Source organism: Sminthopsis crassicaudata, chromosome 2, assembly GCF_048593235.1.
Source record: "Sminthopsis crassicaudata isolate SCR6 chromosome 2, ASM4859323v1, whole genome shotgun sequence".
Lineage (NCBI taxonomy): Eukaryota > Metazoa > Chordata > Mammalia > Dasyuromorphia > Dasyuridae > Sminthopsis > Sminthopsis crassicaudata.
The window spans coordinates 69,640,018-69,658,199 of record NC_133618.1 but is presented as its reverse complement, the minus strand read 5'-3'; the positions used below and the strand labels follow the sequence as shown (position 1 = coordinate 69,658,199).

General features: G+C 32.7%; 1 protein-coding gene across 2 annotated transcripts in view; it reads right to left on the bottom strand.

Moving 5' to 3' along the window:
* Window positions 1-662: 662 nt before the first annotated feature.
* The window catches only part of CDH8 (cadherin 8), a 523,303-nt gene continuing 505,783 nt past the window's right edge, over window positions 663-18,182 (bottom strand). For both annotated transcript variants that reach the window (XM_074286561.1, XM_074286562.1), the window contains exons 11-12: window positions 3,762-4,013; window positions 663-2,707 (exon numbers count right to left, since the gene is read on the bottom strand). In XM_074286561.1, the coding sequence (XP_074142662.1) occupies window positions 2,214-2,707; window positions 3,762-4,013 (746 nt within the window). In that variant the 3' untranslated portion in view covers window positions 663-2,213. The remainder of the gene's footprint in view (window positions 2,708-3,761; window positions 4,014-18,182) is intronic.

Here is an 18,182-nt window from a genome sequence, read left to right as displayed (position 1 = left end):
ATAAAGTTCAGATCCTTGAAGATACAGTATATGCCAACAGAAGATCAAAGACTTTATCAGTAGGCATACTCTCTATTAATGAAGATCATAAAGTTAATTTTTGTTTAAAATGGTCTTCGTGTGAACCTGCAGTGGAAAAAAAAAATCATCTGGTGGCTAAAGCCAGAGTTTTAAGCATTCCCATAAATAGTTAAGCTGGTCCTCTATTAACATACACAGAATACCAATGTCTTATGTTGCATGGCTTTACTACATCTGCTCATCAGGCAAATACCTTGATAAATTATTCCTTAACTTCATGCCTCGAGGAGGTATCATAGGAAGATAATGGAAAGAATATTTTACCTAATTACATGAAAATAGAATCAAGTGAAATCTTGGTTAACAAAAGAATGTTCTACTGCTATAATGTAGTATAGGATAATATGACAAATTGTACTAGGAGTCCTGAATTCTACTTCTTGTTCTTTCACTAATCACTAATGAATTGTACAACTTCAAGCAATCACTTCAATTCATTGGTTCTACCTTATCTAAAATTCTAGAGTTCCATTTACAATTGATCAATTGTCTAGGGCATGAACCAGACTAAGAAAAGATAAGACCAGAAGTATTTATAAAAATATATTTCACAAAGTAGGAAACAATACAGGAGTTTCTTTTAATACAATACATGGAGTGAATAAACAAACAATATAGCATCAAAGCAAAGTAGAAAATTAAAATGATTTGCATGTAATACTTGTTTATTTTACAATCTCTACTTCTAAATGGCAAGTTTGCAATATAAATTGAGTATGCTTGCAGCTTCTAGTGCTGTCTTGTCTTGGAGTGCAAAAGCCCCTGTGCATAACCATGAACATTAGATAAAGAAATGCTAATAACATAAGTAGTAAAGTTATGTACAAACTGGTTCCTTCTCTAATACATTGGAGAACTATAAGCATGTTTTACTTCACTGTGTAATGTGTGGGCTTCTAAAAGGCTAGAGTTTAAATATTCACATGAACCAGTAGATTTCCAGATGTTTGTGCTTGTAGTAAAAACACCAAATACTAGAGTTATGAACAAAATAGAAAACTGTTCAAAAGTTTCTCTGGGAAAATGTTATTACTGACTTCATCAGTCACATAAAGCTTAACCACTCAAAAGAGATTGTTAGCTTCCCTTTTTTAATACATCATCTGAAATCATCCTTATATGCTCATCAAAATGTACATATATTAAACATTCATTTTATATATATAGAAAACAATCTAAAGGATTATTAATGGATATAATTTTTTTTCATATAGTCCCTTAATCTATAGATTACCAACCTTAATAAATAAAAGCAGTAATGGACATCAATAAAATATTTATCTCAAGGATTAAACAAATAAATTCACTCATCAATGATAAAACCAACCATCTTTTATGTAGTCCATCCATTCTGTGATAAAGTTCATTTTGTGTCCTTGTGGAAGATGATGAAGTGAAAGATAAGAGTAATCCTTCTTCTAGAAACAAGCCTATTTTAATGGGATTTCTCCTTTCCCATCATTGAATGTGCAACCCTCCCCCCACCCTTCCCTGGAATGAATTAAGAACATGTGAATATTTTAAGGCTCGACACAATATTTAAAGATGAGAAATAGTCTGTGGTTATTGGGCCAACAATTATGTACAATGGATGGTCACTGCACAGTAGAAGCTAGTAGGTCTTAACAATGCTCCTCATAGCTAGCATTGTACAGAAGACCAGGTATTGCTTTAAAAATTTTGGTGACGGGATCTTTGTTGGCATTGAGGAAAAAAAACATGTTACTTTCTACACCCTGGCAGACGACATTATTAGCAGCAATATCTCTGCAGGTCCATTTCTCTACAAAAGCACCATTTGTTTTGATTTTTTTCCTCTATTTCTTACATTGAAGACTAACCAAGATCCCAATCTCCATGTCCATGGTGGTCAAGTGACTATCAGATATCCAAAGACTTCTAGACACTCCACATACTTTACTTCACACTCCACAAGACTTATAAACCTCCTAACATATACTTTTGTAATTATTATTATTTTTTTGGTTCAACATTACAATGTAGTTGATTTCATAGATGACTGGCGCTAAACTTGCCTCTAAAACAAATGACCACATTGGTTGTAACTAATAGGGAGGACCCTAGAATATTACATGAGTTTTGAGTTTCATAGGGAAGTTTATAATCCACTGTCAAGTTTCTTTGTCACTTTCTCCAACTGAGTAGAGTTCTCCGAGTCTTTTGAACCGAGGACCCCATTCACTGAGGTAGTCAAAATTCTGATCTGAGTCTGATGTTGAGGACTCCAAGGAACTGAGAGAGCCAGCCACTGAGCCCCGGCCTTCATAGCCATAAATCTGAATGGAGTCATATGGCGGAGCTGTAGGATCATTATCAGCCTCATGGAGCCTCACGTTAATAAATTCATCAACATCCACACCATTTGGAACAGGTGCAAGTCCTTGTCTGGGCATAAATTGCAGATCAGGTTTTATATCTTTCCGGGGCAAAAATCCATTTATTCCATCTGGATTCTGTAAAGTTGCAATGTCAAAAGCTTCTGTATCTTCTTCACCACCTCCTTCATCATCATAACGGATGATATTTTCCCTCACATCTTCATCATCTTTAATAATCAGAGGCTCATTTTTATGTCTTCTCAGAGTTACAAACAACACCACAATGACTGAAAGGAAAATACAGGATCAGAAACAGATTAGTCAAAACAAGGTACAATCAAAGAAAAATATGCTAAATGTTTTTCAAGAGATATATTCCTTATTATCTTCCAAATTAATTTAAAAGATCTTATAGATGCATGGTAAACCAGGGGGAAAAAATTCTGTGAGAATGACCACTAGTTTCTGTCTCTATTTCTTATATTTAGACTTTAATATACTATCACTATATTTCATATCAAAGGAAAACAGAAGAGGGGAATGGAAATATCAGAAGACTATTAACTGATAGGGAAGAGGGAATGTATAGTGGAGAACAATGATATAAACTTCAGAGTCATGAGAGATAAGTTCCACTTTTTTAACTTCTACTTTGGTTTCCTGAACATGTTGTGCTCATTAAGCCCAAATAAAATATTTTACTTTCACATTCTAAAGTCAATTTATTTAAAGATATTCCATTCCAATATCATAGATGAATCATATGAAGCAGCCATTTTTTTGTATAATATGGCATGTTTATGTATGCTTATATACATTTAACATATACAATGTAATAGTTTCCTAGTATAATTAATATTAATTTTTGTACATTTCTCCTCATCATTTATAAAATGTTTGGGAGAAACGGGACTTAATTTCCAGTTTTGTTATTCCATATGTGGAAAAAAAAAAAGTGTTTTTACAATTTGTCCAGAGATATCCAAGGAAAAGACTAATCTGGGGGATTTCTAAGTTGATTCTCACAATCAATTCATCTCTCTACCATGCCTTTTAATTCCATGTTGCCAAAGATTCCAGTTTAAAACACAGAATCCAATCTATGCTATTTCTATAACTCAAGAATATTATTGTTTTCTCCTGATATCTGCCCCACTTGCAAAATACAGACCATAATCTCAAATATTTGAGAAAGGGAAAAGTAGTACCCCCCAAAAAAAAATTTAAAAAACAAAACATTGTGAACCCTTGGTCTAGAGAAAATTAGTGTGCTTGGGTTATTTCTATTAATTTATATGTCTGACAGATATTGGTTTTCAGATTATAAAACAAAATACATACCTAGTAGTAAAATGATGCATGCTAATATAGCAATTAATGCTCCCATACTGAGTCCAATTGGAAGTACATAAGCTTCAACATTACAAGACTGTACAACTCCATCACTGCTGCAACCACAGACACGAATGGTTAGAGTGCTAGTACTACTCAAGGGAGGGTTTCCACTATCACTGATTATGATTGGTAAAAGATAGACTTCTTGCTTCTGGCGGTTGAATCCACTATGTTTTGCCAAAATGCTGAGAGAATTATCTGGGAAAAAAAAAAATCAAAAGAATTTGCATCATTTAAAATTTAGCTGCTCTTTTTTTTTTTTTTTTTTTTTTTTTAACTGTGCCATTCCAGCTGCTAAGTTTCCCCTTGCCTCCTATCGAACAGCATCATTTTTGTTCATTAATTTAAAAGGCATTTATTAAGTAGCAATAATGTGCCAAGAACTGTGTTGGGACCTAGGGATATAAAGATAAGACTGAAACAGATTATGCCTTCAAGGAACTTGTATTCTATCTAGAATAAACACACACACACACACACACACACACACACACTCACAGACACACTCACACACACTCATACACACACAATCACACTCATACTCACTCACATACATACTCACACACACACTCACACTTACACACACACTCACACTCACACACACACTCATACACACACTCACACACACTCACACATACACTCACACACACACACACACTCACACACACACTCACACACACACACAGAGACACATACACACACACATTCTCAAGCACACACATTGTCTATGACTTTTCAGGCTCCAAGATCAACAAGTTGATTATGGTCCCCATACCCTGATAACTTTAGCAAATAACTTTTAAGAACATGATCCAAGTATATTTTTTGTTCAAAGCAGCACAGCATAGAAGATAGAACATCTACTTACTTTCACAGAACTGGGGCAAACAAGAAATAGTATGTAGAGAGTTTTGCAAAATTCCCCATGCCATATAAATATGAATTACTATTATTATATATATGACTATCATTATTAATTATTATTAGTAGGCATTCCTAGTAATCCAAAATTTTATCAGATTCCCAAAGTACAGTAAAACTAGCAAGAAGGCAAGAATTAGAACTTGGAACAAGAAAAGCAAAAACATTGGAGGCAAATGTGAGGATGAGATATATTTGAATGCCTTGACAAATGCTCCATCAGAGGGAGGTTAAACAAAGTCGTTAGATCAGCCATGCTGCCTGGCATTAAGATTTCAAAGAATGAGTCACTGACAGTATGATTTTCACATCCATTAAAATATAAACATGTCTATAATGCCTTGCTGATCAGCAGTCAACCTTATATGATGTGCTCATTTGTTTAATATGTTCTATGGATTTCCTTTGGTTATGCCCCATTATACAATGCTTTTGGGAAGAAGGATATCTACAAACGATATTAAGCCATGGTGTTCCCAATGATCCAAGGATCTTTATTTTACATGACCTAGAAGGCAGACACAGCATGCAAGGGAACAGTCCCTGAGAGCAGACAATAAATAGCTGTGCTCTATTTGGGGAATGTCTGTGACACGTTGGAGCACACTTAATTAGCTCATGGAACATTGGTAAAAGATTTCACATGCTATAGTTCAAAACAGAAGATGTGAATTGTTCTTCAAAATGTAATTAATACAAATCATAATGATGCTTGTGTCTTTTGGTAGTTGACATTATTTGTATGTAATGCTATCTTTGCACAATCTTATTTCTTTGACATCCATAATAATAACTTACAGACTGAAGCAGGAATATAAAAATGAATGTAATATGAGATCTATTTCTTTGACTGCCAAGGAAGCATTATAGTATTTCTAACAATAAAATCACATTAGATCCCTTTATCTTCCTACTTTGGAGTGGGGAGGAGGATTGGAAGAGGTGGGGTATTACCACAAAAACAGAAACCTTCAAACAAACAAACAAAAAAAGACAAAATAAACCAACAAAAAATCCCACAACTATTGTGCATAAGTTTGTGTGTGCCTGTGTGTGTGCTCCTCATTGCAAACTCTCTTAAAGACCAAGGTATTAATACCTTGTTATTTTGTTATTATTATTATGTTATTATTATATTTTGTTATTTTTTTCAGGGGGGGGAGGATAATAAGGATTTGCTCATATGGAGAATGAGTAGGCTCTCTTCGATCTATTTTGAATCTCAGTAATAGGGGGAAAATAATGAGATTGCATTAAGTTTGTGCAACAGGTTATATCTCTCTCCAAGTGAAGATCTTTTTTGAAAAGAAGGGAACAGGGGCAGCTGGATGGAACAATGGATAGAGTTCTGGCCCTGAAGTTAAGAGGTCCTGAATTCAAACATGGCCTCAGATACTTAATATTTCCTAGATGTGTGACTCTGGATAAGTCATTTAGCTCTAATGGCCTCAGCAAAAAAGAAAAAGAAAAAGAAAAAGAAAGAAAAGAAAGAAAGAAAGAAAGAAGGCAACAGGGAGAAAAATTATGAGGTCTAGTGTTCAAATACTTGAGTGAAAGGTTATTCTATATACATAGACTTTTCATCTCATCCCTCTATCTGTGCCTTTATACATGCTGTTCCCATGCTAGGAAGAATTTAGAGCCTCAATTTCACCTCTAGTCTACTTTAACACTGTGTCTCTGTCTTTGGGTTATTTTTTTTTCTGTCTCTGTCTCTCTGTCTTGTCTCTGTCTCTTTTTGTCTGTCTGTCTCTGTTTGTGTCTGTCTTTGTCTCTGTTTCTCTGTCTCTCTCCTCTCTCCATACATACATATACACACACACATACAGAGGCAGAAAAGTTACTCAGCATTTGGAGCCTTAATTTGTTCATCTGAAAAACTGACCTAAAACAGTACTTTTGTATTGTCTTGTAGTACTCATCTGATAAAAAGTATTTCATAAATTGTAAAAAGTTAATGAGTGAATTATTATTTATATTAAGAATAGAGAAATATATACTAGGAAGTAACTTACTGGGTTGTGATCAAATTTCTTGGGAAATTGTATATTTTATTTGGAATATGTTTTTATTCAACAACAATAATAACACAACATAAAAATCTATCCAAGTGTCCACTTGGCACCACTAAGAGCCTAGAGGATAAACTAGATATGATTATCATATCACTTTCTGGGAATACTATCAACACCTTCTCTATTATTCAAAACACAGGTGAAATATAGGAGGAGTTGCCCTTTTCTTTTTCTTTTCCTTCATATATTGTGAAGTTTCTCCACAGTGTGACTCCAGAGATAGGCCCTTGGGTAACTCAAAGATTATTGTGGCAAAGTAAAGCTTTGATCCCGGCAAAGTATAAAGGGTTCAAATATAGTTTGTGAAAAACAAAATTGCTGTCAGCTAACAACAAATAAAACCACCTCCAGCAGTAAGTTGGCTAAAGGGTGATAATTTTTTGGCAGAATAGCTATTGAAGCAGATATTCAATGCATACTAAATCATGATGCAATTTATTATATGTGGCTGGAGTAGCCCCAACTACTACTAGGTACTATTATTATCACCTTCCTACAATTCTGGCAGCATTGGTTAAGTGACTTGCCTAGAATCACTCAGATAATACCTGAGGCCAGATTTAAATTTGAGTCTCCTTGACGACAGGTTCAGCATTCTATCCATTTTACCACTTAAGCTGCAAAGATCAGTTGACAGATCTGGAAATATTTAGAGTGGAGAAAATAAATAAGCTACCTTTAAAGAGGTATAGTTTCCAGAGTGATAGTATTTAGAGTACTGCTCTTCAGTAAACTGCTCTGATTCCAAGTCCTATTTATTCAGTTCTGGCTACCCTATTCCAAAAAATAAAAATAAAAATCATTGATAAATTGGAAAATACACAAAGGACAACTAGGAAAGTGAAGTTTTACCTAAATCAGTCAGTTGAAGGAACCATGATGTTTAAAAAGCTGGTATATGAGATTTCAGAAGTCTGGGTAATCCTTCCACTCTTGCAATTAATCAATGCCCAGAGTATAAGACAAATCAAGTTTAGTTTGGTGAGATATTCAACTGATAGAAGTTGTGACAAGCATTATTTATGTTTAAGGTAAAGTGAGGAAAAGCTCCGACCATTAAATATTCTGCCAAAATCTAATGTAAGGTCTTAGGGAGCAATTTCTTTTCATTTCACTGAAGGTCTCCAACTAAAGATGGGAAGGCCACTATGGCATATTGTAGTGAATATTAATTTTCATGTTTGAATAGAACTAGAGTGTCTTTGAGGTACTTTTCAATTTTAGGAAAATGATTAAGTTAGAATATGCATTTAATATACTAGCATTCACCATGTTCAGAAAGAATATGAGGGATGGAATAAAGCAATTAAAAACAAAAAATAAGAAATAAGAAGAAACCTATAAAAAGGCAATGTCTATGGAAAGTAGAATAATACATAATTAATTTATATATGCACATATGGACACATGCATATATGAAACACAATACCATGTTGCCAGTTCAGCTTAATTTCTTTAACTGCCCTATAGTACTCATTTTTCAGTGACTCTTCATGGTGACAGTATTCCTGCTCTGAGCTCCACAATTCTGTCACTACTTTTGAGTCTTCCTCTCCCTTCTTACAAATACTTCAACATCCAGCAGTAATTCAGCTGAACTCATCTATCCCTTGATAAGAAGAGGCTGGTTAACTTATCTAATTATAATGATTTGGATGGGAGAGTCAATAATGTAAAATTAGGAGAAATTATATTAATGTTGAACTGACTCAAATAATTACTAACCATTTATGTGCCTACTAAATGCCAGGTACTCTCTGAGGCACTGAAAATACAAATGTAAAGATATAAATAATATTTATTTGCAGGAAATTTATATTTTAACACCATCTTAACAGAAAAAAAAGAGTAGGCTTCTAGGAATACAGATGAATAAAAAGTGGGTTAGAATCATGAGTTACTTTCTAAACCCCAAAAGTAAAGGATACAAAGGACACCAAAAATAAGGAAACAACAAGAAATCAGTTAGTGGACGGTAAAAGTACAAAGCAATATAGCATAATGAGAAATGATGTGCAAGCAAATAATGATTAAACTTGGTCCATGGACCAAGCAGAGTGTAACAAAAAGAACTACCAATGAAGAGGAGATGGTTAAGATTTTCATAGAAAAAAAAAAACAAAACTCAACAATGAAATTTACAGAAAGTAAAAACAAGAACAAAATAAACAAACACTTCTTAAGATGAAATGTACAACTATTTTAAAAGAAAATAATGAAATATTTAAATGAGAGAGATATTGTAATAATATTAGAACAGATGAAACATTTTCAAAGAAGAAATGTTTGGAAAATGGAATTAAAATTATATATCTCAAAGATTAAAAAAACAAACTTGATAATAGACAATTTGTAAAAATTATTAGAGACCATTTCAAAAATAAAGAACTCTTTGAAACAGATAATAAAAGATGAAAATTTTTAAAAAGAAGTTATAAGAAAAAAAAAAGCAAATCAGATAAAACTAAATTTACAAATGGGAAAACTGCATACATTGTCTACAAAGCAAACTAATTGACCAGCATCCTAGAAATCATAGAGATAATTGCAGGATTACTTTCCAGAAGAATAATGCTTAATAGATGGTGATACATTGGTTGAGCAATTAATACCTATGCTTCATGTGTAGTTCAAACTTATTGAAACTGAAGCAATGTTATTTTTTTTGATGATTAAAAAAGTAGTTCCTGTAACAAAAACATGGGTAGATGAATCAGAAAAAAATAGAATTATAAATCCATATTAGAAATGAGCATACATACATCTAAGACACAATTTTAGCAGAGACTAGAGAATTATAACAAGATAGGACCAGACTGGACTTAAATGAAAATTGAAAGGATGGGTCAACACTTGGAAACATTTGGTATATATATAAACACACAAACATATGCACATATAGTATATGCAGAGAAATATGTATATGTATATAATTAAGGTCCATATATATATATTTGTATATATTTATATATATATTTGTATATATTTAAGTGTCTGTGGGGGGAGAAGCCATTTAAGGGAAAAGAAAAAAGCCAATCTAGTAATAAGCAATTTATTGAGCATCTACTATGAACATTCTGCTATATAGACATTCTGCTATATAGAACATCCTATGAACAAGTCAAAGTTGTGGAAGTCAGGGGAAAATCAGAAATGTAAATAGAATATTGATATAGCTGTGAGGAGATTCAGAAATCAGGGAAACAAATTAGATTTATACGGAAAAACTCATTTTTATACTGTTTGATCTAGCAGTCTCAATTCCGTATAACCCCAATAGAGAGATAACAATACAAATAAAGGCCTACATGTATATCAAAAATATATTACCAATATTTGTAATAAGAAAGTTTGAAACTAACTGTATAATTATCAATTGAGAAATACCTGAACAAATGGTGGTATATTACTGTAAGTGAATATTATTTCACCGTATAGAATTCAGTTACATATGAAAAAATTTATATGACATAAAAAGAAAAGAAAATAAAGATAGCAAATATAGTTGCTATAACATAATTAGACTATATAATAATAAAAATGCATCTAAATGTAAAGATCAATGTTGGTGGTTAATGTGATATTGATATTCATTTCTTACTTTCAGTTAAGAAATATTAAATCATATTTGCAAATATGTATTCTATGGGTCACAAAGGCTTTTTCAAATGGTTTAACTCAACTTTTTTGGAGGCATAGAGATAGAGAAGTTTTATTGTTGGGGGCAGAGTGGGTTATTCAAAAGTTTTGAATGAAAATAAAATGTATCACATTTGGGAGGTAATGTCTATTTTCAAAAATCAGAAATACTGTCACAGAATAGTTTAAAATAATCATCTGTATTGCTTTAGATTTCAGAATTGGGAACAATGGAAGGAAGTTATAGGGCAGAAGATTTCAGTTTCAAAATAAGGAAAATTTTAAAACAATTACAAAAACTTAAATAGACCACAACCTCAAAAAGCATTAAAAATTCTCCATCTATGCAGTAGATTCAATAATAGAAAATGAGCTGGAAGGAATTTTGCAACGCAGAATGTTAAAAAATAGAATGTTGAAACTGGAAGAGAGCAGAAAAATAATCCAGTCAAATTACCTCATTTAATAAATAATAGAATAATTGAATACATATTAATTGTAAGGCATAAGTATTAGAGACTCTATATTTTAACCTTTATTTTAATAAGAAACCTGAACAAGCATCCTCTCTATATATCCCTCCCACTTTTACCCCCTAATAAGTGGTCACTGAGCCAAACTCTATTTGAAGATGTCCCATGAGGAACAAATAGATGTCTCCTATGACTTTTTTGGCTGGCTTTTTCTTTTAACTTTCAATTTCCACCTTACATTGAGCTTAAATCTGTTGCTTTCAGGCTTCCATCCATTGTATCTAGGTCTGAACTCTGAGGTCACATAATCAGTCTCTTTATAGAATTATGGAATTTCACAGAAGAGATCTTTGAGACTCTATAATCTATTCCATACATGAAATGAACATTCACTGTACGTTATGATAGTAATTCAAAGTTGGTAGCTATCATCTTTCTCCTTTCCCTATCTTTTCTTAATAATACTTTCTTTCTCTATTTTAGCTGCCTACTAAAAGTATCATGTATCTTTCAAGCAATTATTGTCTATACATGATTCTCAGAATTATGCATAATTCCAGAGCAATAATTAAAAGTTTGTTTTTCAAACCCAAATTAAGAATTTTGTTTTTCCCAATTGCATCTTGATAAATGTGTCCATTGCTCTAGCATGTTAAAGCTTTTGTGAAAATTAATTTTTAATGTATTAGTCATTCTGCCTAGCTTTATGGTATCTACACATTTTTATAGGTATATCTTTTATGTCATTGTCACTTTTTTCAATAAAATAATATATTTACATGAGATTGATCACTGAAGGAATCTATGAGAATCTTCCTCAGCTTTTTTGTTCAGTCATCTTCAGTTATGTCCATTTCTTTGTAACTTGTCTGGAGTTTTCTTAGCAAAAGTAAGTAGTTTGCTATTTCCTTGTCCAGCTTATTTCACATATTAGGAAACTAAGGCAAACTAAGTGAAGTGACTTACCCAGCTACTAAGTGTCTGAGGTTAGATTTAGGCTCAGGTTTTCCTCACTTGAGGCCCAGAACTCTATTCACTAGGTCCCTTAGATGCCAAGTCTCTCAACTTAATACTGCCCATATAGAAGGGTCTTTCAACCAATTCAAAAGTCAACTAACTATATTAGTATCTTGCATATAGATCTTTATTTTGTATAAAAGTATGTCACAAACGATGACAAAATAAGAAAACAGAGGCCCAGCAAGGGCAAATAAAATACATAATAAGTTATAAAGTCAGATTTCAACCCCCTAGCCTTCTAACTTTAAATCTAATATTCATGCCATTACAGCAAACCAAGTCATAATTCCCATATATCACAGAGTATATAAATAAGTTTTTGCACTGCATTTGAAAGTCAAATTGAATAGATTTTGATTTTTCTTCCAACTCTTCATTTCTTATATGCTAGGAGGAAATATCTATATACAGTTGACAACTGTGAGATATACTTATTGAAAAACTAAGCAGTGGGAATCAAGAAATAAATGTTATTTTTTTACTGTTCTTTTGTAATGTAACACAATCATATGACAATAATTTTAGGTTTTGGAGTATTAAAGTAGGCAGACAGCAATACAAGTCTTACTAAGTGTGAGAGACAGATATTGTCCAGGGGATTAAAAAAATAAGTCTCTCTCCCACACACAACACAAATACCATTTCAGTACTAAGACATATATAAGTTCATAAGATAGTACATCAGTGACCTCATTTAATCATAAAGTCCAGATCCCTCATTTTAAAAGTAAGAAAATCATGTCTTGGAGAACAGAGAGATTTATCCAAAAGCATAATCTGGTATAGTTGGTTAGTTAATGCAGTTCAAATAACTTCAACTTCCTTCTAGGTATTAAATGATTAAAAAAAAAATTACTAGAGGAGTGAACAAATATACACTGAGATAATCATATGTCTGTGAAATCAGACTGTTTGATTCCAATGATTCTTGAGAGTCAATGGACTTGAACTCAGAAGATTTAGGTTCAAACTATAGTTCTATAACATGAAAATGGAGCAGCCAGGAACAAATCATTCTGATCGCTACATCTTATTTGCCATACATGTACTAGATGGTGCAATGGAAGGAATGATAGACCTGGGGTAAGGAAGACCCAAGTCTGAATCTGGGCTCACACACTTATTAACTGTGATCCTAGGCAAACCTGTTTGCCTCAATTTCCCCATCTGTAAAATGATCTGGAGAAGAAAATGGCAAACAACTCTAATATTTTTTGCCAAAAAGACCCCCATTGGGGTCAAAAAGAGTTGGACCAAACTGAAACATAACCAAAAAAATGAAGGTAATAAATCCAGTTCAGCCAACCTCAGATAGTTGTAGTGATCAAGTGAAATATTGAATATAACTGCATTTGTTTCTACTGGGCTTATATCCCAAAAAAATCTTAAAGGAGGGAAAGGGACCCACATATGCAAAAATGTTTGTGGCAGCCCTTCTTGTAGTGGTAAGAAACTGGAAACTGAATGGCTGCCCATAAGTTGGAGAATGGCTGAATAAATTGTGGTATTTGAATGTTATGGAATATTATTGTTCTACAAGAAACAATCAGCAGGATGATTTACATGAACTGATGCTAAGTGAAATGAGCAAAACTAGGAGATCATTATACAAGACAACAACAAGATTATATGATGATTAATTCTAAAGGACATGGCTCTCTTTAACAATTAGATGATTCAAGCAAGTTCTAATTGTTCAGTGATGAAGAGAACCATCTATACCCAGAAAGAGGAGGAACTGAGTTGGTTCACAACATAGTATTTTCTCTCTTTTTGTTGTTGATTGCTTGTATTTTATTTTGCTTCTCTTTTTTTTCTTGTGTGGCATGAAAATTGTATAAATATATATACATATATTGTATTTAACATATATTTCTATCATGTTTAGCATATATTGGACTACTTGCCATGTAGGAAAATGCATGGGGGAAGGGAAGAGAAATTGAAACACAGAGTTTTACAGAGGCTAATGTTGAAGAATTGTCCATGCATATGTTTTGAAAAATAAAAAGCTTTAATTAAAAAAAAATAACATAACTGCTTTGTAAGCTTTAAGGCACTAATTAATGGTAATTATTCTTTTTGAAAGATACATGTTAACTATCTCATTGATCAAATTGTATGGGTAATTACTTAGATGTATCTTATATTTGGGATAATTTTATGTCTGTTTGGCTTAATTCACAACTCATCTGTCTTTTGGTATCCAGATCCAGAAGTCACACATTTAGTATGTGTATGAAAAAGTGATCTCCTTTGATAGTGTGGTACTAGTCCAATTTGTCTGAAATTATTAGCTGTGGCCTATGACTATAAAGACAGTCTGAGAGGCCTATGGGAAAGTGGCAAGGAACGTGGGCGAATAAAGGCCCATGCTAGACAAGAGTGCTTTCTTTTATGATCAAATTAATGGATGAAGAGAAGATCAGTAGATATTATGTCTTTTTGAAAAGTGGCTCCTGACATTTGACTTGCAAATTGAATCCAAATTGTTTTAGTTGAGTCATATGGAATGCAAGTGACTAGAAGGTCAAAACCAAGGGGAAATGGCAGTCTATTTAGTCAAGAATGGCACTCTGAATAGGGAGAGTTAATTAAATGATTATTCTTTATAAATAAACAACAGAGAGAGCACAAAAGTCTAGCAAAGAACATAACAATACCAACATAAATACTTGCACACACATTGGGAAACAGTTATGTATACAATCCAGTATTAAGGATTTAAGGATTAACAATAAAAGAAGATCTATAGTATGGGTGTTTTAAACAGTAGTATATGTTAGAAGGAGAGAGGCAGTAATGAATTAATAAAAACCAAGAATATGTTAAGCCAGATTCTCCCAGAACCATTATAACTTCTTGCATAATTCAGTGACAATATACAAGCCATAGTAAATATGCCATACGCTACTGGATATTTCCAGCAGCCTAATTAGATCACTAGTTTATTTGTTGCTACCTTCACCCAGTCCTCTACCCATCTGAATTAGAATATCAAACATTTAGCCTGATGATAGTGAACAGTAGTTCTCCTACAAGGGGTATTGTATAGGAGAATCTTGGAGACAGGGAACCTACATCTGAATCTCAGCTCTGACATTAGTTATTATGTGGCCCAATGCAATTTTTTTCACTGCTCTGGACATTACTTTTATTCTCCTTAAAAAATGACAATGGATAAACAAAGGTCTCTTCTAAATCTTATAGTTTCACTTGATGCTGTTTGCTTCAATTGCCATATTTATATTTTCTCTCAGTACTTCCTTATATAGATTATAGAAATTTCATTAAAGTCATCCCTTCAAAAATCTTCAGATCATTCTGAGGACCCTAAATTCCTGATGACTAAGGCAGTAGAGATTGATTTATCAAACCAGGAAAACTTTTAAATATGGGCTTAGTAACAGACATAATAGTCTAAATTCTAATCTTCAATTTGAATCAAAGTAAATGCCCATTAATCAGGAAATGCTTAAAGAAACTGTGATATGTACATATAACTAAAGCAACTATATGGCAAGAAATGGCATTTATGAGGAATTCAGGGAAACATGGGAAGATTTATATAAATCCATTGAGAGCAAGGAAAGTAGAAGCTGGAGAACAATACAATATACTCAATAACTATAATGATGTCATTAAAAGAACACTAATTAATTTAGTGTTAAATGCAATGAGTAACCTTTTTCCTAGAAAACAAATACAGAAACACAATTTTCTACTCTCAGTATTAATATGACATCTATAGCTATGGAATTGTTTTATGTTAATCAATAGGACTATGGTGCCTATTGCTTTTAATTAGTACTTTTTTTAAAAACGAGAGTGCTTTTGTTGGGGGGAAAAGAGACTGAAAATGAGGATTGGAAATGTATTGTATTGGATAAAGTGACAGTCTCTGGTTCCAAGAGATATAGATCTAAGGTCTACTTGTAAAAAAGACTGACTGTGTGATAATGGAAAGTATATTAATGTCCTTCTGGAACTTTGTAAGTTACAGAATACTTAGTCATCTGAATCAGGAGTGGGAGTTTCCTTATCAGGAATTTCCTATAACAATAAATTCATAGGTCTGGACTAAGATGAAAGCAGTTACAATTTTTAGAGTAAAGTGTGCACAGTGAAAATATGTGTGTGTACATATGTATATGCATGTATATATGTATATATCCATAATACATACACATGTGTATATGCATATCAATGTATCTATATATATGATATTTTATATGAACATATGTGCATATGTATATATACACACACATAGAGAAATAAAAAAAGAAAAAAAATTATAGATTTATTGCTAGATACCTAGGTAGTGTAGTAGATAGACTACTGGGCCTCTTATCAAAAGGACCTGAATTCAAACCCAACATCATAGAAATCCTAAGAGATACATGTTATAATTTCCCCCATTTTACAGATGAAGAAAACCAAAATAGACAGAGTCAATAGTCTGTCCAAGATCTTAAAAATAATAAATGCTTGAGACAAATGTTAAATCACATCCTCTGCATGCTAGGCCCTGGGATCCAGACATCATGCCCCTTAGCAGAAGGAATGAAAGATTATATTTGTTATCAAGGCAAGATAAATGTTAGGATGAGGTAAGAATTTAAATGCTAAAACATAAGTGTTTGCGTTTCATTATACAGGTAATAAGGAGCCAATGGAATTTCTTACAAAAGGAGGAATGTGATCAGACGTATGTTTTAGGTTAATCATTTTGGCAATTGTGTGAAGAACAGATTGGAGTGGGAAAATATTTAAGGCAAAGGCATCAATGAAGAAATTTCTATAATAGTTCAGATAAGAGATGATGAAGGTTGAATCAGGAGAGTAGTTGTGCAAATGGAGAAAAAAGTAACATGCAATAAATATTACAAAATTAAAAGATTTGACAATTAATTGCATTTGTGAGGTCAGTAAGAGCAAAGAGGCAAATGTAATGTTATGATTTGTAACGTAAGTTACTGCAAGAATGATAGTGTCCTTACTCTGTACTAAATGAACAGGGCATCTAATTTACAATGTCCATTAGAGAACCTTTGGTATAAATTCACAATTGAAGAATATGTTATGGATGATGCTTTCTGAAAGGAGATAGAAAAGTAATCAAATAGCTAAGAGAACCAAGAGTAAATAGTAACATGAAAACCTTGAGAGGAAAGAAAAAAATAAATACTCCCTTCCCCTCTCCACCCCAAAAAAGAATTGTAATTAAATCCTGCAGAGAAATCAATAGAAATGATAATTAAGAAAAGGACCTCTGATTAAGAAATCATTTTGAATTCAAAAGTCAGGTTGAGAGGAGTTCAGAAGTGAGTTAGAAAGGAGAAAGTGGAGGTACCAAGTCCATACTGTTTTTTGTTTGGTTTGGTTTTTTAACCATAGGAGCTTGATTGGTAAAGATTGCAGAAATATAAGATGGTAGCCTAAAAGTTCAAGTGGATGGTTAGTAAAGCAGGAATGGTGCAAAAGAGAAAGAATCAGAGACAGAGACACAGAGAGATACCTAGAGAGATAGAAACAGAGATAAACAGAAAAAGGCAGAGAGAGACAAATAATTTAATAATAGGAAAAAAAAAAGAGGACATAGGGAGGTGCAATCTGTTATAAACTGAATTATACTGTAAGATTTCTAAAATTGGGTTTTACCTCCTCTAGGCTTACTCATCTATACATGAATTTTATTTTGTGAAATTACTACTGAGATTCCCTAATAACTATTGTTATAAATAAAATATGCCCAATTCCAGATGTTTAAGCAAAAATGGGGAATTACTGTTATTTTTAATGTGCAATCTTTTAAATACCTACTTTCACTACTAAACTTTAAAGTGAAACCACAAACATCTTCCTTTGAAGGCAAAGAAAACAGAATATAAATATAACCAACTCTGGAGGATAGAATGTATTTCTACTTGTATCTATGCAGGAAAGCAAAATATAACCATAATATTGTTTTCCATGCGAAACTTTCCCCAAATGGAATAACCAGGGTATTTAATATGATTTCATGCTAACATTTCAGAAAGAAAACAACTCCAAATTATTCAATAGCTATTTGTTAGGATATCAGCAATGTGTCTGGAGGGTGAACCCTCCACCAAAGCTTTACTGAATGAATAATTTCTTCTAAACATTTAACATCAGAAGAGTTAAGAATTAATTAACACTGAAATGGATCTGATAACTATCCTCATTACCATGTTGTATAGATGGTATACTACATA